Genomic DNA, 25,771 nt, shown 5'->3' on the forward strand with positions numbered 1-25,771 from the left:
GAGGTTGTGGGCTCTCCCACCCTCGAGGCCTTCAAGAGGCAGCTGGACAACCATCTGTCAGGGATGCTTTAGGGTGGATTCCTGCATTGAGCAGGGGGTTGGACTCGATGGCCTTATAGGCCCCTTCCAACTCTACTATTCTATGATTCTATTCTAATTTACAAAATTAGCAGAACATATTAAGCCAAACAAGTCCTCCTTCCTTCAGGCTCCTTATCTGAAGAATGTTATTTTTTTCTTGACTTTAGAGTGGAAAAGGTTCAACTTTGTTTTCCCCAGAATCTAAATGTTTATAGGGCCTCTCCCCTGTGTGAATTCCTTGATGCAATTTAAAGGCTGCGCTCCCAGGGCAATTTAAAGGCTGCACTTTCCACACTCTAAGCATTTTTGGGGTTTCCTCCCTGTGTGGATAATTTGTTGAGTTTTAAAGACTGAGCTCTGATCGAAACTCTTCCTACATTTTAAGCATTTATGTGGTTTCTCACCTGTCTGAATTCTTTCATGTAGCTTTCATGCACCAGAATTCTTTCTGGTGTTAAGTAAATGTTTCCAAACATAAGAGCATTTATAAGGCTTCTCCTCTGTGAATTCTTTGATGTGTTCTAAGGGCTTTGCTGTCTTTGAAGCCCCCTCCGCATTCCAAGCATTTATGGGACGTCTCCCCTAGGTGGATTCTTTGATGTGTTTTAAGGCTTGACTTCCAACCAAAACTCTTCCCACACTCTAAGCATTTATAGGGCTTTTTGCCCGTGTGGCTCCTTTCATGTATCTTAAGGCCCCTGCTGTCAGCTAAACTCTTTCCACACTCAGAGCATTTATAGAGCTCTTCCTTTGTGTGAATTCTTCGATGCGTTTTGAAATCCCGGCTTTGCCTGAAGCCCTTTCCGCACTCTGAGCATTTATAGGGTGTTTCTCCTGTGTGGAAGCTTTGATGGTACTTAAACTGTGAGGTCCAACTGAAACTCTTCCCACATTCTAAGCATTTATAGGGTTTCTCACCTGTATGGATTCTTTCATGCTGCTTAAGGGCACTGCTGTCAGATAAAGCCTTTCCACACTCGGAGCATTTATAGGGCTCCTCTCCTGTGTGGATTCTTCGATGGGTTTTAAGAGCTCTGCTTTCTCTGAAGCTCTCTCCGCACTCTGAGCAGTTATAGGGTGTTTCCCCTGTGTGGATTCTTATATGTCTTTTAAGACCTGAGCTCAGATGGAAACTCTTCCCACAATAAAGGCATTTATATGGATTCTCCCCAGTGTGCTTTACTCGATGGGCTTTAAGCAGTGACTTCCAAAGGAAACTCTTCCCACACTCCAAGCATTGATGCAACTTCTTGCCTGTGAGAATTCTTCCAGGCATCTCAAGGTTTCTCCTGTCAGCTAATTTTTTTCCTCCTCTGTGAATTCTTTCACATTCAGTAAGGTTTATCTCCTCAGGGAAACTCCTTCTACATTCAGAGTGGTTCCACAGTTTCTTCCCATTATCAATATCCCTTTTGTTTCCTTCAAAAGGTTCTTCTGGTATCGTATATTCATGGAAATTGGCTCCTATGAATGAACTGGATGTGTTTTCCTCTTCAGTTTTCATTCCCTGGTGGACGCCATTTTGATTTGTCTCCCTCCCATCGACTGAAATAGGAAAAAGAGAAGAAACCCAATGAGTTGCTATTTTGATTATCAAAGAGTAGTGGGAGGAAGAATCCTTCCAAATATATTAAATAGCCTCTGGAAATCAATAGAACTGATAACCAGAATGCCGCACAGAGCTTTAGTTTTATTTATTACACTATTTGTAGGCAATGTTTTATCACTTACTTTTTCATTTATTTCTTTTCCCTACTGCCCAAAAGCCAAAGCTCTTTGGGCGGTTCACAATTAAAACCGTAAGCATAGGACGTACAGAACTGACATTGCTTGTATGTCATACTGACGTTTTAGGGTTGTTGTTTTTAATGCTGGGTGACCCTGGGGAAGCCAGTGCATTAGTGCTTGTAGCTGGATCGCTCCAACTGGGCTCCTTGGGGCCACAGAAGCAGCAAGAACAAACCCTGGGTTATGAGTGTAGCTTGTCATTCTGGCTAACGGGAAGAATGGGAAAATACCAGCCTTAGATCTTTGGTAGGGATGCCTGTGGACAGCCATCCTAGCTGACAACTGTTACCCAGAGGACCTTTTCTTCTGTCGCCCAGACTGTGGAATGACCGGCCGGAGGAGATTCATCCTATTTCCCATGTGACAAGAACCCAAAACCTATTTCTTTGGCTGTTTATCTCAGTGATGTCTCGGGTGCCAAGTAGGTGACATTTAACCACAAGACTTACCGGCCGGGAGACCCTGGAGTGTGAAAGACCTGACAAGGGGTCCCACTGGACTTAAATACATACCTACTGATGTCTCTCCTTCCTCCGAGGCCCCAAGAAATGGATCTTCCTCTTGTTTTACCTGCCTGGAGATGAGGACAGATCTGGGAACAGGAAGGCCTGTTAAAGAAGATAGAAATAGAGAAATTACTTCTGGCACTTCCCACTATAACAACAAACATTCAGAGTGTCCCAAACAGCCTTTCTGAACTCTCTACCAGCCTAAAAAAAAAAATCAAACGGAGGACACTATTGTGCCCTAAGTCACAGCCTCACAATGCATTAATACAGACACAGAAGAGCTGCAATTCCACCTTCCAGGATCTGTCAAGAAGGCAACAAGGGAGCCTTACCCAGAGGGGTCCCATTCCTTACCCAGAGAGGCCAGGATCCCACGATTCTCCTCCATGACTTCCTTGTGCAGAGTCCTTTGGCCTGGATCCAGCACAGCCCACTCCTCCTCCGAGAAACGCACGGCCACCTCCTCAAAAGTCACCAGACCCTGAAAGAAGAAATCATGTTCTCATTATACATAAGCTAGCCATCCAAGAAGTCAATAAAGGTGAGGAGGTTGGAAGTTCACTTGCAAGATCCAGAGCTTCATGAGAAACATTCAAAGGCTTCCTCTCAGCCATCTTGGAAACGAGCGAAGGAAAAGGGGGCGATTCCTCCAGGGCCAGAGACCCCCAGGCCTCTCCTACCTGCTCTGGTTGTATGGAAACCGATTCCACTCCACTACAAATCAAAGGAGGCCTAGAAGGAACTCTAGAAGTAACATTTCATTTTTTTTTTTTTTAATAATTTTTATTCATTTTCAACACTATATAAACATAAATGAACATTTCCAAAATATAATTGAAACAAACACAATAAGAAAAAGAAATACATCAAATATCTGCTTCATACATATTGAATAATTGTTGAGTACAAATATCAAAAACTATTACATATGCCTTATCACACTACAACATTTTCATTCTTAACATAAAAGTGCACCCCCCACCTCGGGATCATTCTTGAGTCCAAAATCTAATCGTTTCTTCTGATGGTGGTTTCCCATTTCCCTTAGTAAACACGAACACTAGGAACTGTTTCCAAATTCCTTCGAACTCATTTATTTTAGTTACGCCTTTTCTCCACTTAATATTACATGTCAGTTTATCATTAATGGCTATATCCCATACTACTTTATACCACTCCTCAATAGAATATTCCCCTTGGATCTTCCAGTTCCTAGCTATCATCAATCGTGCTGCAACCAACAAACTCGATATCAGCTCTATAGTTCCTTTTCCACACTTTATATCTTCAAATAGTGACAGCAATGCTATTTTTGGTGTTTGTTCTATTTTCATTCCCACTATTTCTTCAATTTCTGAGAACACCATCTTCCATAATCTTTGTACATATTTGCATTGCCACCACATATGTAAATACGTTCCTTTTTCCCCACATCCTCTCCAACAATTTGCTGAATGTTGATCACTTATCTTGTTCAATCTAACCGGGGTTAGGTACCACCTCCATAAAATTTTAAAATAATTCTCCTTTATTCTTACTGATAAACTTCTCAACACTCTTTGTTTCCATAGTCCCTCCCAGCTCTGTCGCCCTATTTGTATCTTCAAATCTGATTCCCAAATCACTTTCTCTGTATTCTCTCTAAACTCCTTCTCTAACAATATTTTATATATTTCACTCATTAATCCTTTTGAAACTATACTACCTCCTTTTCCTTTCTCCTTACTTACTACTAATTCTTCAAACCTCGTCATCTTTCTGCACATTCTATTATCTTTAATCCACTTTTTATTCCATTGTTCTAATTGACCATATTCTAGCCAAGATAGCTTCTTCTCCTTTAACAAATTTTCCATATCTTCTCTTGTTTTAATATCTCTTACCCAATCCTTTAATTTTATTTTATTTTTCTCTTTTAATATTTTACATAATCTACCCTTTAGATCCTCTGGGAAATTCTTTAACATTATTATCGGTGCTAAGGGAGAGTTGCTCGGAAGCAGCTTCCCTTTAAATTTGCTCCAAATTTCCCATTGAGTCCTCAGGAGTGGATTATCTATACTTCCAACCCATTTTCTTCCTCCATCTTTAAAAAAAACATTCTCCAGATTCATCTCTACCTTACTTATGATTTTTTCTTCCATCCAGTATAAATCTCCTACTCCCATAATTGCTTCTACAACATGTCTTAATCTATTTGCTACGTAGTATAATTTTATGTTTGGGAGACCCATTCCCCCCTTTTTTTGGCTTAGGTACCAATTATTTTTATTCACTCTTGCTCTCTTTTCTCCATTACAATATTTATTAATAATATTTTGCCAACTTTTTATCTCGGTTTCTGATATTTTTATAGGTAGCATCCTAAATACGAAATTAATTTTAGCTAGTATCTTCATTTTTATCAAAGCTATTCTCCCAAACCAAGATAAATTTAATCTTTTATATTTCTCCAATTTCTCTAATACCTCCTTCTTTAACCTCGTTAAATTTTCCCTTTCTAAATTCTCTAGATTTTTTGTAATTTTAATTCCCAAGTATTTAATCTCATTCTTAACTTTCAATTCCATCCCCTTAAATTCCCAATCCTTTTCTTCCTTCTTAGTATAGTTAAACAACATCATCTCTGATTTAGACCAATTTATTTTTAACCCTGTAATTTCCTCAAATTCCCTCAACTGATATTTAATTCTTTCTAATTTTCTTAATGGATTCTTAATGGTCAATAAAGTATCATCCGCAAACATGTTTAGCTTTATCTCCCTTACCTCTCCAATTCCTTCTAATTCTTTATCCTCCCTTAGTGCCTTCGCCAAAACTTCCATAACCATTACAAAAAGGACCGGCGAGAGCGGACATCCTTGTCTTGTTCCTCTGGCTAGTCGTATCTTTTCAGTAAGTCCGTCATTTACCACCACTACCGCCGTATTTTGGGAATATAACTGTTCTATTACATTTTTAAATTTATTTCCAAATCCCAATTTATCTATAATACTCTTTAGTGCCTGCCAGCTCACACAATCGAAAGCTTTAAAAATATCTAATGCCATAATACCTGCCTTAATATTTGCTTTTTTTATTACATTTATTACATTTAAAACTCTACCCACTAAATTATGCATATGTCTTCCTACCACAAACCCACATTGATCTGCTCCTATATATTCTGCCAAAAATTTATTTAATCGTTTGGCCATAATAGATGTAAAAATTTTAGCATCCTGATTTATTAAAGAAATAGGTCTATAAGAATCAGGATTAGTCAAATCTTTATCTGGTTTTGGGATCAGAATTATCACTGAATGTTCCCATGATTCAGGTATCTTCTCTCCTGATAATATCCTATTATAAAGTTCCATTAATTTTGGAACTAAACAATCTTTGAAGACCTTATAATATTCTGGACCCAAACCATCTGCTCCTGGTGATTTACCCACTTTTAACTTATCAATAACTTCTTCAACTTCTCTTTGAGTTATTACTGACTCCATTAACTCCTTATATTCTGATTTTATTTCCTTCTTTATAAACCTTCCAATATACTCCTCCACCTTTTCTTGTTGAATTTCTTTACCCTTGTACAATTCCTGATAAAATTCCTGAAAAATTTTTATTTTAGCTTTCATTGCATGACAATAATTCCCTCGACTATCTTTCAACGTTTCTATCCCATTCCTCCCTTTTTCTTTTTGTGTGAGCTTGGCAAGCAACCTCGAGTTCTTATCACTGTTTTCAAAATATTCCCTTTTCATATACATTAAATTCTTTTGAATCTCTTCTATATTTAAGTTTTCTAATTGTTTCTTCTTAGCTTGTATTTCCACTAATTTATATTTATCTTTACTTCGCCAATATCTTTCCTCCAAGTTTTTAATTTCTATCTCTAACTTTTCCTGTTCTGCACGTTGTTGTCTTTTTAAACTACATGTTTCTCTAATACAGATTCCTCTTGCTACAGCCTTCATGGTGTCCCAAATGACTGACCCAGCTGTTCCTCCTTTTTCATTAATTTCCCATGCCTCCGACAGTTCCTTCCGAATTTTATCTACTATTTTATTGTATTTCAATATCTTTGTGTTCAACTTCCATCTATATGCCTCTTTATAATCTTTCTTAACTGTAAATTCTAAACTTAACAAGGCATGATCGGTTACTTTTATTACCCCCATTTCCATTTTACAAATCCTCGTTGCAAAGTCTTTTGAAACAAATATATAATCTATCCTGGAGTATGTATGATGAACTGGGGAAAAGTATGAAAATCCAGGCCTATTCCCGTAAAGTAAGCGCCACGAATCTAAATAATCATTTTCTTTTACTAATTTATTCAATATAGTCATATTGTTCCTCTTTTCAGCATTAGTGGGATTTGACCTGTCCCTTTTATTATCCATAACCATATTAAAATCCCCAGCTAATAATGCATACCCCTCCTTAAATTCTTCTATTTCTTTGAACAGCTTTATAAAAAATTCTCTATGCCTCTCATTTGGGGCATAAACATTAATCAAAGTATAAACCTTTCCCTCAATTTTACCTTTTAACATAAGATATCTACCCTTATCATCCTTTTTTACCTCTTCTAATATAAACCCACTTTTTTTTGAAATCAAAGTGGCCACTCCATTTTTTTTTGATGTCCCTAATGATTTTTCATAATAGGCTAACCACTTTAATTTTATCATATTCGAATTCTCGGAGCCTTGGTGTGTCTCTTGGATCATTATAATATCTGATCCCTCTTTATTTAGCATTTGTTCTATTCTCTTCCTTTTCACGACTGCCCCTAAACCTTTAACATTGAGTGTTGATACCTTTATCTTTTTATCCATAATCACCCTTTTGAAATCTCTTCCGATCCCTTGTGCTCAGCAATTCAAACTTGCTTACATAAAAACACAAACTCCATACATAAAACCCACACCCTCCTACCCCGATCCCTCCTCCCCTACCTTCCCCCCCTCCCCACCCCCCCACTCTAATCCCCCCCCATATCCCCGTGAGTCTAATACTCCAGCCATCTACTTTAAAGGGGGAGGGGGGAGGCAGTGCTGTGCCTGGCCGGCAGGTCTCTATATTAGCATTTTTATTTGCAATTATCTCCAACATAATTAACAATTCTCTTACTCTCCAGATGTCCCAGCCTCATTCCCTCCCCCACCCACTCCAGCCCCATCTGCTTCCCCATCCAGACCCAGCCTCTTCAGCAAATCTTTACCTTGATCCAATGAGGTTACTCTGTATTCCCTCCTCCCATATGTAAATCTTAAGAAAACCGGGTAACCCCATGCATAAGGAATTTTATTCTTCATTAATGTTTCCGTTATTGGTTTAAGACTACGTCTCCAATTTAATGTGCGTTGAGAAAGATCATTGTAAATTTGCACTGGTTTGCCTTTACACTGTATCTGAACCTTAGATCTCAATTCTTTCATAATTTGCTCTTTTTTGTAATAGTTGCCAAATTTCACCAATATGTCTCTAGTCCCTTTGTAGTTTTTCCCCCCCACACGGTGGACTCGGTCCAGATCCGATCCATCTATTGGAATGTCAGGCGTCAGCTCCTTGAACCAGTTCACGATAATTTCTCTAAGATCTTCTCCTTGCGTCTCCTTCAGCTGCTTTATTCGAAGCGAAGATCTACGAGATTGATCTTCCAAGGCGATCAAACGCAATTCCCATTCTTTAAATTGTATATTAGTTGATTTTTCGAAAGCCTCTTGTTTCTTCTGGTCCAGATCCACTTTAGCCTCTATCTTTTTGATCTTATCCGAATTTTCCATCGTTTTATCCATAATAGTACGCATTTGTTTTCTGAATTCACTCATTTGCTGATCCATTTTTTTAAAAATAATCATGTTATTTTCTACTATAATAGCCTTGATTTCCATTAAAGAGGGAGGGTTACTACCACTTTCTTTCCCCCCTTCTGCCATGTTTCCTTCTTTATTTGGTATTGTATCCAAAGAGACTGGGTCTATATCTTCCTCTTCCTGTTCAACTCCAGGGGCTGTACTTCCCAGGAAGGAGAGGTAAGCCAAATTATGATTTGAAGGTTTCTTTTTTTGTTTATTAAGCTTTTCCCAACTTTTGATCTTTTTTTTAACGTTGGGCATGGGTCCCTTCTGGGTAGGGCATAAATCTTAGAGTCCAACTCTCTTCCTTAGCAACTTATGCTGGCTTCTCTATTATATAGCACTCACAGCTCCTTCTTCACGAGGAGGGGGGAAAAATCCAGTTCACAACAGCATTCACTAGAGGGGATCAGATTTAATCACTCAAAGTCTCTCACATCCCACATCTCCCTCACCGAATGCCAAATGCAGCTTTTTTCACCCCTTCACCCCCCTTCTCGCCACGCCAATAAATCCAGTCAACCACTTTAACCTTAGAAAGCCAGCATTCCAATCGTTCCCATGTGAGATAAAGATGAGAGGTTATATCACAGATCAATGTCCAGCAAACATAAATTCCTTCTTTTTAAACTGCGTCAGTCAGCGTTTACTTTCACTTTTCATAGAGTTGCCGTTTAGACAGACATTGCATTAATCATAGTTCATCTCACCTCCCTTCTCCAAATCTCTCCACTTTCCCGGCTCCTGTTGGTTTTATAATCATTTTCTGTCAGTTGCTCAAAGATTCATGCCCATTAAAAGAGAGATAATTGCCTTTTCCGGCAAGCGCCGTTCAGAGCCTCAGAAGAAACCCGCCATCGCTCAGGCTGCCAAGCTCCGCCCCCCCTCCAAGTAACATTTCAGTCTCTCCATTTCCTAGAAGGAAGAAAACGATGGTGGGAAGAGATTTTATACTACATCATCATCATCATCATCATTATTATTATTATTATTATTATTAATTGCATTTATATCCCACCTTTATTCCTCGAAGGAACCCAAGGCAGCATACATAATCATCCTCCTCTGCATTTTATCCTCACAACAACAGCCCTGCAAGGTAGGTCGGGTTGAGAGTCTGTGACTGGCCCAAAGTCACCCAGTGGGTTTTCATGGCCGAGTGGGGACTAGAACCCGGATTTCCCAACTCCCAGTCTAACACTCTAACCACTGCACCACACGGGCTTCATAAGCATTTTCCATTTTTGTTGCTTGTATGGAATAAGTCTTTTCCCTAATTCCATCTGGGCAGAATTCAAAATGCTGCCTCCAGCTCCATTTCTATAAAGTTTGAGTCTATTGAAACAGGAGTCTCTTTTTTTAAAAAATAATCTAGTGGAAAGAGTTTTCCCCCAACTTGTTGAGATATGCCCCTCACTAATCCTTACCCAGGAAGCTGAGACCCCCAGCACCCCCATGGAAGGTCCACCCGTCCAGCAGCCTCTGTGTGGGATCTGACGGAGCCTTCTCTGCCTCAGGGGAATCGGCAACTGCTTTGGCGAACATCTCCTGCACCTGGAAAAGGAAATATGAGCATAGATAGTGAACAGGGAGGAGGAATTAGGAAAGGAAAGAAGTGGGACAGGTCAAGGCCAAGGGCAGAGTTTGCCTGTTTATTTGCACTCAGGCCCCCCTTCTACATTTATTCCACTTCCTAAGTCCTGCAGCTGGGCCTTTGGTAGGTGAGCATTTAAGGATTTGCGCCAAAAACAGATCCCTAGAATGAAAAGAAGATGAGAAAAGTGCAGCCAAAACTAACTGGGAGAAGAGAAAGAAGCTCACAGAACTTCGCTGACTCTCAGATGCTGTAAGTGTGGTGCTGAGAACCACGAATCCTGCTCTTCTCGGACTGTACTGCTGGCGGAAGAAGGGTCCCCCCCTTCCGTGGAACGTCACAATCTTTTTAGGGAGCCTTGTGATCCCCCAAGGAAGTCCCGCTACACACATTCAGAACCTATGGGAAGGTCATGGATGGGGGGAGATTGGGACATCACGACCTTGATCGTTAGCCTGAAAATGTTGGGATACTGGTGGGCATTTTTAAGAGTGCACCCTTTGGATCTGCCAGGATGAAATGCTCTCACCTGCTCCTGCACTTTCTCCTCTGCCTGGCTCAAGAGGAAGCCTTCTGCCAGGGCCACCGCCTGGGAAGTGGTCTCCGCTCCACACTCTCTGACCCAGCTCTCCACCTCCGGGGGCAGGACAGCCAGGAACTGCTCCAGAACCACCAGGTCCAGCATCTCAGCTTTCGTGTTCCTTTCTGACTTCAGCCACTGGCGGCAAAGGCGGTGGAGTCAGCTGCAAACCTCTCGGGGGCCCTCGGCCTCCTGGTAGCAGAACCCCCTAAAGTGATGGCGCTCCACATCTGAGCTGGTGTTGCTCCCAGAGAGGCTCCCCTGGACTCTTCCTTCCCAGAGCTCTGCACTGCTCCCTTTCTGGATGGTCCAGGAGATGTTTCCTGCTTCGGGGCCAGGAAATCCTTCCATCATTACTCTCTTCTCCATCTCTGATGCCACCAGGACTCAAAAGATCTCCTTGCTTTGCTGCCAATTCATTTCCGGAGGCAAGGACTGCCTGAATCTGATGCGAGTAGACCACATAGCATTACAAAGGCTACAACCTCGGTGTGTATAAACTACTCTCACACCAAGGAGACATATTATTTTGGCTAAGAAAGGCAGGTGAACACCATGACTCAGGGGGATGCTAGAGATGGTGGATGTGGGAGTCGGGGATGTGTGTGTCTCTCCTGCTAAGATGCTTGGACAGGAACCTTCATCTGGTTCACACTGTATTGAGCCCACTCACACAAGCCCCCCCCCCTGCCCACAATGGCTGCATTTATTTCATCCCCCCATAAAATCCCCCTTTAAAGACCCCTTCTGCCACCCTCTCTAGCCCTGCGCCAACTCCCCACTCCCCTCCGTCCCGTTCCCCCACCGCGGCCCACTGCTCTGATTCACCCCACACACGCAAAAGCCCACTAGCAGATCCCTTCTAGTCTTTCAAGCTCCAGACTGAAACCGGCTTCAATGCCTCCAGGTTCAGAGTCCCTTTTCATCTCTCTCTCTCGAATAGGTGCTGTTGGGGCTCCCTGGCCCCAATGCACAGCTCACCTGCGTGGCTCTATCCCCCACCCACCCCTTGCAAACCATGCTCCCCACCCCACCTGCCCCGGCTGGGCTTCCCTCCCCCGGGTCCTCTGCCCCCCCTCCCATCACCCCCCCCTCCACTCACCAGTTCTCATTAGGGGAACCCCGGTGCTCTGCGTGCCCTGACTTCAGCCCCACTCCGGCCGCTGACCCGCTGCCTTGCAGGCGAGGAGGAGCCGCGGATCGCAGCCACGTGGTGCAGGGGGGAGTGGCGGCGGCTCCTCTCCCCGGAGCGGGAGGTCAGGTGCCCGATCCCCCCCTGGCCGTCACGTGGCTCTTCCTTGCAGGGTCCTCGGGAGAGGGGCGGCAGTGGGGCTACTCCCGCTCGCAGGTGCCCCCCCCAGTCTCTCTCCTGCTGCCTTTTCTTCCTGGGGGAGGCGCCAGGCAGGGTGGGGGAGGAGGGGGGACACACACATGGAGGGGTGAGATCTGGGAGAGGGGCTACCTCCCCTCCCCCTCCCCATTTCCATGCCATCTCTTGGGGAATCTGGGAAGGGTCTGAAAGAGGTGGAGGGGAGGGAAGAGGTGGTGGGGGAGTTACTCAGAGCTTTGCATGCAGTTTCACACACACACACACACACACACACACACACACACAAACACATACCCCTCCTCCAGCTCAAAGGATGATGTCTGAAATAACCCCGGGACTGGCAGAAAGTCTGATACCCAGTGGGCCTCCCCTTGGAATTTATTTATTTACAATATTTATAGACTTTATTTATTTACAATATTTATTCAAAATTTCAGAGCAGTGTACAAGATAAAATTCCAAAAAAACAGAACAAAACGCCTTAAACTATTTTTTTCCGAAAGCAAAACTGTGAACCATGGCTGGGCATTAAGGAAAGCCTTCCTGGAACAGTTCCTTCCCTCTGGAGTTCCTCTCTGGCTGCCCTTTCTCCAAGGCCCTGTGGGTGATGCGCAGGGAATGGCCGGCCAGGAGCATCCAACCCGCCTCATTGCGGAGCGGAGGTTTCGAATCCGGATCTCCCTGGTCTTGGTCCGACACTCGGAGCAGGGCGAAACACTGGATCCCACAGTTCGAGAGGATGAGAGGCCCTTGGCCTCCCTGGCGCTGAAAGGGGTGGGTGGGCGTTACATGGGGGCCTCATCACAATAACTATGGAACACACTACCACAAGACGGAGTGGTGGCCACCAATTTAGATGGCTTTAAAAGGGGGTTGGATAAATTCCTGGAGAAGGCTATCCATGGCTACTGGTCCTGAGGGATGCTTTAGGGTGGATTCCTGCATTGAGCAGGGGGTTGGACTCAATGGCCTTATAGGCCCCTTTCAACTCTACTTTTCTATGATTCTATGACCCTTGGTCCGATCCAGCAGGGCTCTTCTGATGTTCATCCGTCCATCTACACAAGAGCATGCAAGCATCCTATCTATCCATCATAAGAACATAAGAAGAGCCCTGCTGGATTCACCTGTTTGTCATCAGCATACTGACAGCATTTGGCTCCAAATACCCTAATGACTGCTCCCAGCAGCTTCATATAGATGTTGAACAACACTGGGGACAAGATGGTGCCCTGCAGAACCCCATAGCTTTTACCCTACCCTGTGCCTGTTTACCCTACCCAGTGCCTGTTTGCATTCCCTTCCCCTCCTTATTGCTTTACTATGATTTTAGTAGAATGTAAGGCTATGCGGGAGGGTCTTGCTATTTACTATTTACTGTTTTACGCTGTAGAATCATAGAATCATAGAATAGCAGAGTTGGAAGGGGCCTACAAGGCCATCGAGTCCAACCCCCTGCTCAATGCAGGAATCCACCCTAAAGCATCCCTGACAGATGGTTGTCCAGCTGCCTCTTGAATGCCTCTAGTGTGGGAGAGCCCACAACCTCCCTAGGTAGCTGATTCCACCGTCGCACTGCTCTAACAGTCAGGAAGTTTTTCCTGATGTCCAGCCGGAATCTGGCTTCCTTTAACTTGAGCCCGTTATTCCGTGTCCTGCACTCTGGGAGGATCGAGAAGAGATCCTGGCCCTCCTCCGTGTGACAACCTTTTAAGTATTTGAAGAGTGCTATCATGTCTCCCCTCAATCTTCTCTTCTCCAGGCTAAACATGCCCAGTTCTTTCAGTCTCTCTTCATAGGGCTTTGTTTCTAGACCTCTGATCATCCTGGTTGCCCTCTTCTGTACAGCACCATGTACATTGATGGTGCTATATAAATGTACAGCACCATGTACATTGATGGTGCTATATAAATAAATAAATAAATAATAATAATAGGTGGATCCACCAAAGACTTGCTGGACTAGGTGGATCCACCAAAGGTCCACCTAATCCAGCACCCTGCTGGATCAGCCCAAGGGTCCATCTAGTCCAGCATTCTGTTCACAGAGAGGCCAACCAGCTGTCGACCAGGAACCCACAAACGGGACACAGGTGCAACAGCACCCACCTGCCCAAGCTCCCCAGCAACTGGTGTATATAGGTATACTGTTCATATAACACCAGTTGCACGCATAGTCAGTCTCTCCTTTCTGCTCCTCAGAGCAAGCACATCCCGCCAAGCTCTTCAGCCTCCACCCATTCAGACATATGGGCACAAGGTACTCACCCACCTCCTCGCCTTGCTCCCAGCAAGTGCCCCCAGTCTGCCGCTGGCCTGGCGTGCTCCCCCATCGGCTTCTCACTGCCCTATCAGTCAGCAGCTGGAGGCCCTCATGTTACTAATTTTTGAACGATCTCATCTATTTCTTGACTTAACCCACCTCCATTTCCTCCCAAGAAAGTCAAGGAAGCATACACAATCCCCTTCTCCTCTTCATCTTCACAACAACTCAGTGAGGTAGGTTAGGCTGAGAGCCAATGGCCTGGTTCAGACAACACGCTAAACCATGCTGCTTAACCACAAAATGGTTGAGGGAATGCATTTAACCTTCATGCATTCCATTAACCATTTTGTGGTTAAGCAGCATGGTTTAGTGTGTTGTCTGAACCAGGCCAATGACTTGCTTCACAGGATCACGGGGTGGAAATAAGCCACGATGGCCGATTCCCCCTTCCCAAGCGTAATTAGCATAATTATCCCCTGGCAGCTCAGCTTCTCGTGTTGTGGGAACCCGTCCTGGGTGGCTTATTGCAAACCCGGCCTGTGACTGCCCCAAAATCACCCACACACCAGCAGGCTCCAAGGAAGTTTTTCAAGACCACACTGGTGCATGTAAGCACCCCATAGCTTACTCCTGCTGTGTAAGTTATGTCAACATCGGTCCCATTCAGAAGACACCTTAAACCACGGCTTTAACCATGGTGAATAAGGCTTTTTGCTTTATTCACCATGGTTAAAGCCATGGTTTAAGGTGTCTTCTGAACATGGCCTGGCTTTCTGGCTTAACCATCATGGTTAAAGCCATGGTTTAAGGTGTCGTCTAAACAGGGCCAGTATGGTCTTAGACCACAAGGTAATCACTCCTGTTCAAATCCCGAAGAACAATGTGCCACCAAGAAAATGCAGGTTCCCTGAATTCCTGGTATTAACCATAGATGCTCTTTTTCATTTAGGAATCTGAGGTCAGGTGTGTCTTTGTATATTTTATTTCGACATCTCAAGCAATCTTTAGATGACAATAAAATGTGAGATAAAAGCACAGACCATGTAGAAAAATACAAAGATGTTTTAAGAAGCAAATAACCTTTCCAAAATATTTTCGAGAATAAATTTAGAAGCATGGCTTTCTTAAAAATAAGTAAAACATGTTATCCTAGGACATTTCTGTGTTGCTTTATTGCTTATGAGTAATCGGTGTTTAACAAAAAACAGGACATAAGCTCAATACTGCAACAATTGAGTACTTGTTTTCCTGAAAATTAGACCCAGCAATGATTTGGGAGAAATTATTTATTTCATATGCCTAAACATATGCAGAACATATCATACTAACATCAGAAGCATATGCTATTTTTTAAGTATATGTTATCTGAAGCATGTTATTTTTTGGAGTGGAAAAGTGTTCGATCTTGTTTTCCCCAGAATCGAAGTATGTATAGGGCTTTTCCCCTGTGTGAATTCTTTGATGAGATTTAAAGCTTGTGTTCCAAGGGAGGTTCTTTCCACACTCTAAGCATTTTGGGGTTTTCCCCCATGTGGATAATTTGATGGGTTTTAAGGATTGAACTCTGACAAAAACTATTCCTATACTCTTAAGCGTTTGCATGGTTTCTCGGCGGTCTGAATTCTTTCATGCAGCTGAAGGATTCTCTTGTTAAGTAATTTTTTTCCATACATAAGAGCATTTATAGGGCTTCTCCCGTGTGAGTTCTTTGATGGGTTTTAAGGGCTTCGCTGTCTTTGAAGGCCCCTCCGCACTCCAAGCATTTATGGGACATCTCGCCTGTATGGATTCTTTGATGTGTTTTAAGACTTGAGCTCCCACTGAAACTCTTCCCACACTCTAAGCATTTATAGGCCATCTCACCTGTGTGGATTTTTTGATGGGTTGTCAGGGTTGTGCTCCAACTGAAACTCTTCCCACACTCTAAGCATTTATAGGGCCTCTCGCCAGTGTGCATTGTTTCATGCATTTTAAGGGCCCTGCTGTCCGATAAAGCCTTTCCACACTTGAAGCATTTAAAGGGCTCCTCTCCTGTGTGAATTCTTTGATGGGTTTTGAGGCCTCTGCTCTGTCTGAAGCCCTTTCCGCACTCTGAGCATTTATAAGGTGTTTCCCCTGTGTGGATTCTTTGATGGATTTTAAGTTTTGAGCTCCAACTGAAAGTCTTCCCACATTCTAAGCATTCATAGGGTTTCTCCCCCGTGTGAATTCTTATATGCATTTTCAGGCCTCTGCTGTCAGCTAAAATCTTTCCACACTCTGAGCATTTAAAGGGCTCCTCTCCTGTGTGGATTCTTCTATGAGCTTTAAGAGCTCTGCTTATTCTGAAACTCTCTCCACACTCGGAGCATTTATACGGCGTTTCTCCTGTGTGGATTCTTATATGCGTTTTAAAAGCTGAGCTCCAATAGAAACTCTTCCCACAATAAAGGCATTTATATGGATTCTCCCCGGAGTGCTTTACTTGATGAGCTTTAAGCCGGGAGCTCCAAAGGAAACTCTTCCCACACTCTAAGCATTGATGCAACTTCTTGCCTGAGTAAATTCTTCCACGCCTCTTACGTTTTCTCCTGTCCGCTATTTTTTTCACTCCTCTGTGAACTCTTTCACGTTCAGTAAGGTTTATCTCCTCAGGGAAACTGCTTTCACGTTCAGAGTAGTTCCACAGTTTTTCCCCATCATCAGTATTTCTTTTGTTTTCTTCAAATGGTTCTTCTGGTATTGTATATTCATGGAAATCTGCTCCTTCGAGCGAACTGGCTGTGTTTCCCCACTTCTCTTCCTCTTCAGTTTTCATTCCCTGGTGGACGCCATTTTGATTGCTCTCCTTCCCATCAACTGAAAGAGGAAAAAGAGAAGAAACCCAATGAGTTGCTATTTTGATTATCAAAGAGTAGTGGGAGGAAGAACCCTTCCAAACATATTAAATAAGTGAAAAGAAGGAAGAAATGAATTCTCAGGATGCTGAACATTTTATAGTAGGTTGTAAAGCCCGACGCGTTTCGGCCTGTACCTTTTCAAGGCCTTCTTCAGGGGGCTGTAAACATTTAAAATACATACTATAAAACATGGTAGGAACAACATATAAGAAAAATATATTCTTATTATAAAATTAGATTGACATATTGCCACAGGGGCCTATGTTAGGGTGACCATATGAAAAGGAGGACAGGGCTCCTGTATCTTCAACAGTTGTATTGAAAAGGGCATTTCAGCAGGGGTCATTTGTATATATGGGGAACCTGGTGAAATTTCCTCTTCATTACAACAGTTAAAACTGTAGGAGCCCTGCCCTCTTTTAAATCTGGTCACTCTAGTATAGCTCCTGCAGCCTTTAACTGTTGTGATGAAGAGGGAATTTCACCAGGTGCGACATACATACAAATGACATCTTCTGAAATCCCCTTCTCTATGCAACTGTTAAAAGGTACAGGAGCCCTGACCTCCTTTTCATATGGTCACCCTATGTACCTATGTAAATTGTTTGAAGCATTTTTTAATTTATGTTAAGAGGTCAAAGTGCTCTGTATTCGATAATATCTTTGCAGAACTCTTCCTACAAGTAAGATACGATATATATTCTTGTGATAAGAAAAGTTTTGTATGAATGTAATAAAATACCGTATACAGAGCACTTTATAGAGTCATAGAATAGTAGAGTTGGAAGGGGCCTATAAGGCCATCGAGTCCAACCCCCTGCTCATTGCAGGAATCCACCCTAAAGCATCCCTGACAGATGGTTGCCCAGCTGCCTCTTGAATGCCTCTAGTGTGGGAGAGACCACCACCTCCCTAGGTAACTGGTTCCATTGTCATACTGCTCTAACACTCAGGATGTTTTTCCTGATGTCCAGCCAGAATCTGGCTTCCTGCAACTTGAGCCTGTTATTCCATGTCCTGCAGCCTGGGAGGATCGAGAAGAGATCCTGGCCCTCCTCTGTGTGACAACCTTTTAAGTATTTGAAGAGTGCTATCATGTCTCCCCTCAATCTTCTCTTCTCCAGGCTAAACATGCCCAATTGTTTCAGTCTCCCTTACATTAGAATGTAAGCCTATGCGGCAGGGTTTTGCTATTTTATTGTTTTACTCTGTACAGCACCATGTACACTCATGGTGCTAAATAAATAAATAAATAAATAAATAATAGGGCTTTGTTTCCAGACCGCTGATCATCCTAGTTGCCCTCCTCTGAACACGCTCCAGCTTGTCTGCGTCCTTTCTCCTCTTAACATAAATTTTTAAAAAATGCTTCAAACAATTTACATAGGTACATAGGCCCCTGTGGCAATATGTCAATCTAATTTTATAATAAGAATATGTTTTTCTTACGTGTTGTTCCTACCATGTTTTATACTATGTATTTTAAATGTTTACAGCCTCCTGAAGAAGGCCTTGAAAAGGTACAGGCTGAAACGCACCAGGCTTTACAAACTACAATAAAAAGTTCAGCATCCGGAGAATTCGTTTCTCCCTTCTTTCCAAAACATATTAAAAAGCCTCTGATAATCAACAGAAGTGACAATCAGAATGCAATACAGAGCTTTAATTTTGTTTCTTATACTATTTCTAGGCAACGTTTTATTACATAGTAGCGTAGCTTACACGTCACAGCAACATTTGTATGTGTGTTTTAACTTTGGGTATCTATTTGTGTCTATTTTTAAAATTCTAAGTAAGCCTAAATAAACTGGTGTGCCAGTGCTTATAGCTTGGTTGCTGTCACTGGGCTCTACCTGGTTGCAGGAGCAGTGAGAATAAATCCTGTGGTATAAATGTAGCTTGTCATTCTGACTAACTGGAAAAATAGTAATCTACTAACCTTAGATCTCTGATATGGACACAAGATGGTTATGTGCTACCTCCAGTATCCGAAGCAGTAAGCCTGTGTGCACCAGTTGCTGGGGAACATGGGTGGGAGGGTGCTGTTGCACCATGTCCTGCTTGTTCAACCCAGGCCGATGGCTGCTTGGCCACTGTGTGAACAGAGTGCTGGACTACATGGACCCTCGGTCTGATCCAGCATGGTTCTTCTTATGTTCATCCTAGCTGTAGGACTCACTGGACTATGTAAGAAATGAAGAAAAGTACAACACCCAACGGATATGCACGTTTCTCTCTGAAAAGGCTCGTTTAGGTGTATATAAACTTGATCTACTTTCAATCTTGGATAAATTTGTCTCTAATTTGCTTGAAACCTGGAGTCTCTCAGTTTATTTGTATTGTTCTGAATTTATTTTCTTTTTTTAAAAAAAATAATAATTAAAGACCATTTTGGACAGTTTGGACAGTGAGACTGTGGGGCAGCCAGGTGGGCAAGAGACCCACAGAAACCCATAAGAACCTAAAAAGAGCCATGCTGGATCAGACCAAGGGTCCATCTAGGCCAGATAATACATTCCTTTGGATTTTTGAGATGGGACACTTTGCATGCCAAAGGTCAAAGGTCCAGTCCCTGGCGACTCCACATGAAGACCTCCAAAGAGCTTTCACCTCCACCTGGGATTATCACTCTTAGGCCACAGCTAGACCTCAGGTTTATCCCTGGATCGTCCAGGGGTCAAACCTATTCATCTAGGTGACACACGGGGGATCCAGTGATCAGGCAGGGGCGAACCAGAGATGATCCCAGGATAAACCTTAGGTCTAGCTGTAGCCCCAGTATGACTAGGTGTTGCCTGATGTGGGAAAGGCCTTATGGAAAAGGTATTCACAATGAGAAATAGGTAGGAACAAACAGAGACCCCTTTTCTCATGTGACCAGACCCCTACGACTATCATATTATCTCTAGTGCTGTCTCAAATACCAAGTAGGTGATATTTAGCCAGAAGACAGATCTTCCAGGAGACCATGGAGCCAGGAAACGACATACCTGCTGATGATTCTCCTTCCTCGGAGGGCCCAGGAAATGGATCTTCCTCTTTTTTTACCTGCCAGGAGATGGTGCCAGATCTGGGAACAGGAAGGTCTTCTAAAGAAAGTAGGAATAGAGAAATTACTTCTGGAGTTTCCGACTATAACAACAAACATTTCCAAAACAGCCTTTCAGAACCCTCTAAACTTTAACAGCCTAAAAAGTTAGGCAGGAGTGTCACCGACCCCATTCACCTGCTGTGGCAAGATCCTCACCCTAATTTCTATGGTGGTTCCTCTGAGTGATGTCTCAGGTGCCAAGTAGGTGACTTTTAGTCAGAAGACATATCTGCCAGAAGAGCACAGAGCATGAAAGACCTGGCAAAAGGTCCCTCCAGATTTAAGCACCTACCTGCTGGTGTCTCTTCTTCTTTGGAGGCCTCAAGAAAAGGTTCTTCCCCCATTTTTTCCTGCCTGGAGCTGAGGCCAGATCTGGGAACAGGAATGCCTTTTAAAGAAGGCAGAAATACTGACATTACTTCTGGCCCGTCCCACTATAACACAGATGTAGAGGGAAAGGCACCATAAAAGAACGATGAAGGAGGAGGCAAACTCCGGTGCTCAAAGATAGGAAGAAAATTTATTGTGCTCTATGCTTTTCGGAGGGAAGTAAATTGTGGGCTCCCAAAGGGATTGGGACCAATTCTTTTCAACTTGTTTATAGCCAACAGTGCGATATGGCTGCAAGAAAGGCAAATGCTATTTTGGGCTGCATTAATAGAAGTATAGCTTCCAAATCACGTGAGGTACTGGTTCCTCTCTATTCAGCCCTGGTTAGGCCTCATCTAGAGTATTGCGTAAAGTTCTGGGCTCCACAATTCAAGAAGGATGCAGAAAAGCTGGAGCGTGTTCAGAGGAGGGCAACCAGGATGATCAGGGGTCTGGAAACAAAGCCATATGAGGAGAGACTGAAACAACTGGGCATGTTTAGCCTGGAGAAGAGAAGATTGAGGGGAGATATGATAGCACTCTTCAAATACTCGAAAGGTTGTCACACAGAGGAGGGCCAGGATCTCTTCTCGATCCTCCCAGAGTGCAGGACACGGAATAACGGGCTCAAGTTAAAGGAAGTCAGATTCCGGCTGGACATCAGGAAAAACTTCCTGACTGTTAGAGCAGTACGACAATGGAACTAGTTACCTAGGGAGGTTGTGGGCTCTCCCACACTAGAGGCCTTCAAGAGGCAGCTGGACAACCATCTGTCAGGGATGCTTTAGGGTGGATTCCTGCATTGAGCAGGGGGTTGGACTTGATGGCCTTGTAGGTCCCTTCCAACTCTGCTATTCTATGATTTGGAATTAGGAGTGAGCAGTGAAGTGGCCAAGTTTGTCGATGACACTGAAATGATTTAAGGTGCTTAAAACACAAAGGGGTTGTGAGGAGCTCCAAAGGGATCTCTCCAAGCTGGGAGAGTGAGCATCCAAATGGCAGATACGGTTCAGTGGAAGCGAGTGTAAGGTGATGCACGTTCGGGCAAAAAAACAAAAACCAACTTCAAGTATAACCTGATGGGATCTGAGCTGGCATTGACTGAACAAGAAAGAGATCTTGGGTTCGTGGTGGACAGCTCCATGAAAATGTCCACCCAGTGTGCGGCCACTGTAAAAAAGGCATTATAAGAAAAGGAATTGAGAATAAAAAGGCCAGTAACATACTGCCATTATACAAATCGATGATGCGACCACACTTAGAATACTGTGTACAGTTCTGGTCACCACACCTAAAAAAGGATATTATGGAGCTGGAAAAAGGGCAGGAAAGGGCAGCTAAAATGATGAAGGGGCTGGAGCATCTCCCCTACGAGGGAAGGTTACATCAACTGGGATTGTTTAGCTTGGAAAAAAGGAGGCTGAGGGGAGACATGATAGAGGTGTATGAAATTATGCATGGTATGGAGAATGTGGATAGGGAGACATTTTTCTCCCTCTCCCATAATACTAGAACCCGGGGTCATCCCATGAAGCTGATTGGTGGGAGATCCAGGACAAATAACTTCACGCAGCACACAATTAAATTATGGAACTCATTGCCACAAGATTGTAGTGATGGCCACCAATTTCGATGGCTTTAAAAGAGGGTTGGATAAATTCTTGGAGGCAAAGGCTATCAATGGCTACTAGCCCTGATGGTTGGTTGCTATCTCCAGTATTCGAGGCAGTAAGCCTGTGTGCACCAGTTGCTGGGGAACATGGGTGGGAGGGTGCTGTTGCACCATGTCCTGCTTTGTTGGTCCCTGGCCGATGGCTGGTTGGCCCCTGTGTGAACAGAGTGCTGGACTAGATGGACCCTTGGTCTGATCCAGCATCAGGGCACTTCTTATATTCTTATGTTTCCTTCTGGAGCTATAAAACAAACAATTAAATTAACCATAAGAGTAGCATCGAATTAACAAAGTTTTAGGGGCTTTTGTACTATATTTTCTTAAAATACTTTAAAAGTAAATACCCAATTCTATTATAACATACCTTGTTCCCATGTTTTTACTGCTAGCTAATTTTAGACATTAGTGAAAACACTACCTTTATATAATCATATATCACTTTCAACAAATACACCCCCAACATTAGTCATTATCCTCCCAAAACCCCACAAGCAAAACAAGGACAAGGAATTTTGTTCTTTTGAAATTCCTTATCTACAAGAACAGCAATATTTTCTTCTTTTTAGATGCTTGTATACACTGTTTTTTGAGCATTTGTAAAGCTAGGCGTAAAAACATGGGAACAATGTATGTTCTATTAGAAGTGGGTATTTACTTTTAAAGTTTTTAAAGAAAATGTAGTATTATGTACAAAAGCCCTAAAAGTTTGTTTAAAAGTCTACGCGATATTTCTGTTATGGTTAATTTAACTGTTTGTTTTATAGCTCCTGAAGGAGACATCTTCTCCAAAATGCGTACAGCACAATACATTTTGTTCCTTTCTTTGAGCACCAGAGTTTGTCTCCTCCTATGTCATTACTTCCTACTATAACAACAAACATTTGGGGCGTGTTCAGAAGACACCATAAACTATGGTTTAAGGTAGGGCGACCCTATGAAAAGGAGGACAGGGCTCCTGTATCTTTAACAGTTGCATAGAAAAGGGAATTTCAGCAGGTGTCATTTGTATATATGGGGAACCTGGTGAAATTCCCTCTTCATCACAACAGTTAAAGCTGCAAGAGCTATGCTAGAGTGACCAGATTTAAAAGAGGGCAGGGCTCCTGCAGCTTTAACTGGTGTGATGAAGAGGAAATTTCACCAGGTTCCCCATATATACAAATGACACGTACTGAAATTCCCTTTTCTATGCAACTGTTAAAGATACAGGAGCCCTGTCCTCCTTTTCGTATGTTCACCCTACTTAAGGTGTCTTCTGAACGCATCCTCAGAGTGAACAAAATAGCATTTCTGAACCAGCCCTTCAAAGACGAAAAGAAGGGTGAAATTGTTGTGCTCTATCACAGCCTCACAATGCACAGACAAAGAAAGAAGTGCTATAATTCCACCTTCCAGGATCTGTCAGCAAGGCAAGGAGGGAGCCTTACCCAGAGGGACACCATTCCTTACTTAGAGAGGCCAAGTTCCCATGATTCTCCTCCATGATGCCCCTGTGCAGAGCCCTCTGGCCTGGATCCATCAGAGCCCACTCCTCCTCCGTGAAATGCACAGCCACAAAGGTTAGCGGACCCTGAAAGAAGAAGAAGAAGAAGAAGAAGAAGAAGAAGAAGAAGAAGAAGAAGAAGAAGAAGAAGAAGAAGAAGAAGAAATAATCATAGAATCACAGAGTTGGAAGGGGCCTACAAGGCCATCGAGTCCAACCCCCTGCTCAATGCAGGAATCCACCCTAAAGCATCCCTGACAGATCCCAACTGCCTCTTGAAGGCCTCTAGTATAGGAGAGCCCACAACCTCCCTAGGTAACTGATTCCATTGTCGTACTGCTCTAACAATCAGGATTTTTTTCCTGATGTCCAGCCGGAATCTGGCTTCCTGTAACTTGAGTCCGTTATTCTGTGTCCTGCACTCTGGGAGGATCGAGAAGAGATCCTGGCCCTCCTCTGTGTGGCAACCTTTCAAGCACCTGAAGAGTGCTGTCATGTCTCCCCCTCAATCTTCTCTTCTACAGCCAAAACTCCAGCCTATCAAGATCACTTTGAACTTTGTTTCTCTCTTCCGGGGTATTAGCTATCCCACCCAACTTTGTGTCATCTGCAAACTTGATAAGCATTCCCTGCACCTCCTCATCCAAATCCTTAATCATGTTCCCCTTAAACCTAAAGTAGCAAACCATGAAGATGATTAGGGTGGGATTGTTGGCGGTTCTTCTTCCGAATGCCAGAGCTTCACGCGGGACATTCAAAGCCTTCCTAGCCGCCATCTTGGAGAGGAACACAGGGAAAGGGGCAAATCCTGCCAGGGCCAGGGTGACGTCCAAAGGGAAGAGGTGTCCAGCCCTCCCTTACCTTCTCTGGCTGCACAGAAACTGCTTCCACTCCACCACAAAGCGAAGGAGGCCTTGAAGGAGCTCCCGGTGACATTTCACTCTCTCTGCAGCTCGTTCCATTTCCTGTGAGGAAGACAAAGATGGAGGGAAGAGATTTTTAGCCTCAGAAGGATTTTCCATTTTAGTCCCTTGAACGGAATTAATCTTTTTCCACATTGCATTTGGGCATCATTCAAAGTGTTGGTTCTTATTTCTGGAACGTCAAAATGTGGTGAACCCTGAATATGTTAGAGAGAAGCGTCCCTCCCTCGCACCCGTGATGAAACATGCCCCAATAATAATCCTTACCCAGGTAGCTGGGACCTCCATCACCCCCCTGGAAGCTCCACCTGAACAGCGGCCTCTGTGTGGGGTCCGACGGAGCCTTCTCTGCCTCCGGGGAATCCGTGGCTGCTTGGGCCAACATCCCCTCCACCTGGAGAAGGAACGAGGAGGCCAGCCAGTGAAGGGCGGAAAGGGATTAGGAAAGGAACGGGACGGGCAAAGGCCACGGACAGAGTTGGCCAATTCATTTGCATTCACCTCTCCTCCTAAAGAGAAGCTGGTTCCTAAGCCCTGCAGGTGTGCTTTTGGCAGGTGAGTACATACGGATTTCTCCCGAAAATGGGTCCCGAGCAATAGAAAAATGCCCCCAAGACCCCTGCCTAAAACCAGCTGGGAGGAGAGAAGAGAAACTCCCGGAAGTGCATTCTGTCTCAGCTGCTGTAAGCCCAGAAGTGTGGTGCTGAGAACCACCAATCCTGTTCTGGTGGGACGACTGTGCCGCCGGTGGAAGAAGGATCCCCTCCTTCCCTGGAAGGTCACAATCTCTTAGGGATGCTTTGTGAGGCTCTAATGAGGGCCTAATGAGGGCTTAATGAGGGCCTGCTATGCACATTCTGGACCTGTAGGATGGTCATGGATGACCTTCATTGGCAGCCTGAAAATGTTGGGATACCGGAGGGGCAGGGGGGGATTTTCAAGACCAGACTCCTTTGGATTTGCCAGGATGAAATGCTCTCACCTGCTCCTGCTTCTTCTCTGCCTGGTTCAGGAGGAAGCCTTCTGCCAGGGCCACCGCCTGGGAACTGGTCTCCGCTCCACACTCTCTGACCCAGCTCTCCATCTCCGGGGGCAGGACAGCCAGGAACTGCTCCAGGACCACCAGATCCACCAGCTGAGCTTTCGTGTTCCTTTCCGGCTTCAGCCACTGGCAGCAAAGGTGGTGGAGTCGGCTGCAAACTTCTCGGGGTCCCTCACCTTCCTGGTAGCAGAACCCCCTGAAGCGCTGGCGCTCCGCGTCTGAGCCGGTGATGCTCCCAGGCTGGTTCTCCTGCACTGTCCTTTCCCAGGGCTCGGCACTGCTCCCTCCCTGGATGATTCGGGGCCCTTT

At 43.9% G+C, this 25,771-nt stretch overlaps 4 protein-coding genes across 3 annotated transcripts in view; 2 read left to right on the forward strand and 2 right to left on the reverse strand.

Moving 5' to 3' along the window:
* Nucleotides 1–25,771, reverse strand: part of LOC134396354 (zinc finger protein 883-like) — a 234,424-nt gene that overhangs the window by 89,258 nt on the left and 119,395 nt on the right. The gene's annotated exons all lie outside the window — the stretch shown is intronic.
* The window catches only part of LOC134396268 (uncharacterized), an 853,762-nt gene that overhangs the window by 37,279 nt on the left and 790,712 nt on the right, over nucleotides 1–25,771 (forward strand). The gene's annotated exons all lie outside the window — the stretch shown is intronic.
* Nucleotides 1–25,771, forward strand: part of LOC134396322 (zinc finger protein 420-like) — a 412,724-nt gene that overhangs the window by 13,245 nt on the left and 373,708 nt on the right.
* Nucleotides 15,042–24,798, reverse strand: LOC134396396 (zinc finger protein 664-like). Its single transcript, XM_063122879.1, has 5 exons — nucleotides 24,688–24,798; nucleotides 23,464–23,584; nucleotides 20,266–20,361; nucleotides 19,873–19,971; nucleotides 15,042–16,841 (listed from the first exon to the last, which is right to left on the reverse strand). The coding sequence occupies exons 1-5, from the start codon at nucleotides 24,706–24,708 to the stop codon at nucleotides 15,685–15,687; spliced, it is 1,494 nt and encodes a 497-aa protein (XP_062978949.1). The 5' UTR covers nucleotides 24,709–24,798; the 3' UTR covers nucleotides 15,042–15,684.

This window comes from Elgaria multicarinata, chromosome 3, assembly GCF_023053635.1.
Source record: "Elgaria multicarinata webbii isolate HBS135686 ecotype San Diego chromosome 3, rElgMul1.1.pri, whole genome shotgun sequence".
Lineage (NCBI taxonomy): Eukaryota > Metazoa > Chordata > Lepidosauria > Squamata > Anguidae > Elgaria > Elgaria multicarinata.

Excerpts from the sequence above, each read along its gene's own strand:
- LOC134396396 (XM_063122879.1), bottom strand. The coding sequence starts at position 24,708 with ATGGAGGTCCCAGCTACCTGG. Across the intron at positions 23,585-24,687 it reads TGGAGGTCCCAGCTACCTGG|GGTCCGCTAACCTTTGTGGC; the intron begins GTAAGGATTATT and ends TTCTTCTTTCAG. Across the intron at positions 20,362-23,463 it reads TGGGAACTTGGCCTCTCTAA|GCATTCCTGTTCCCAGATCT; the intron begins GTAAGGAATGGT and ends CTTCTTTAAAAG.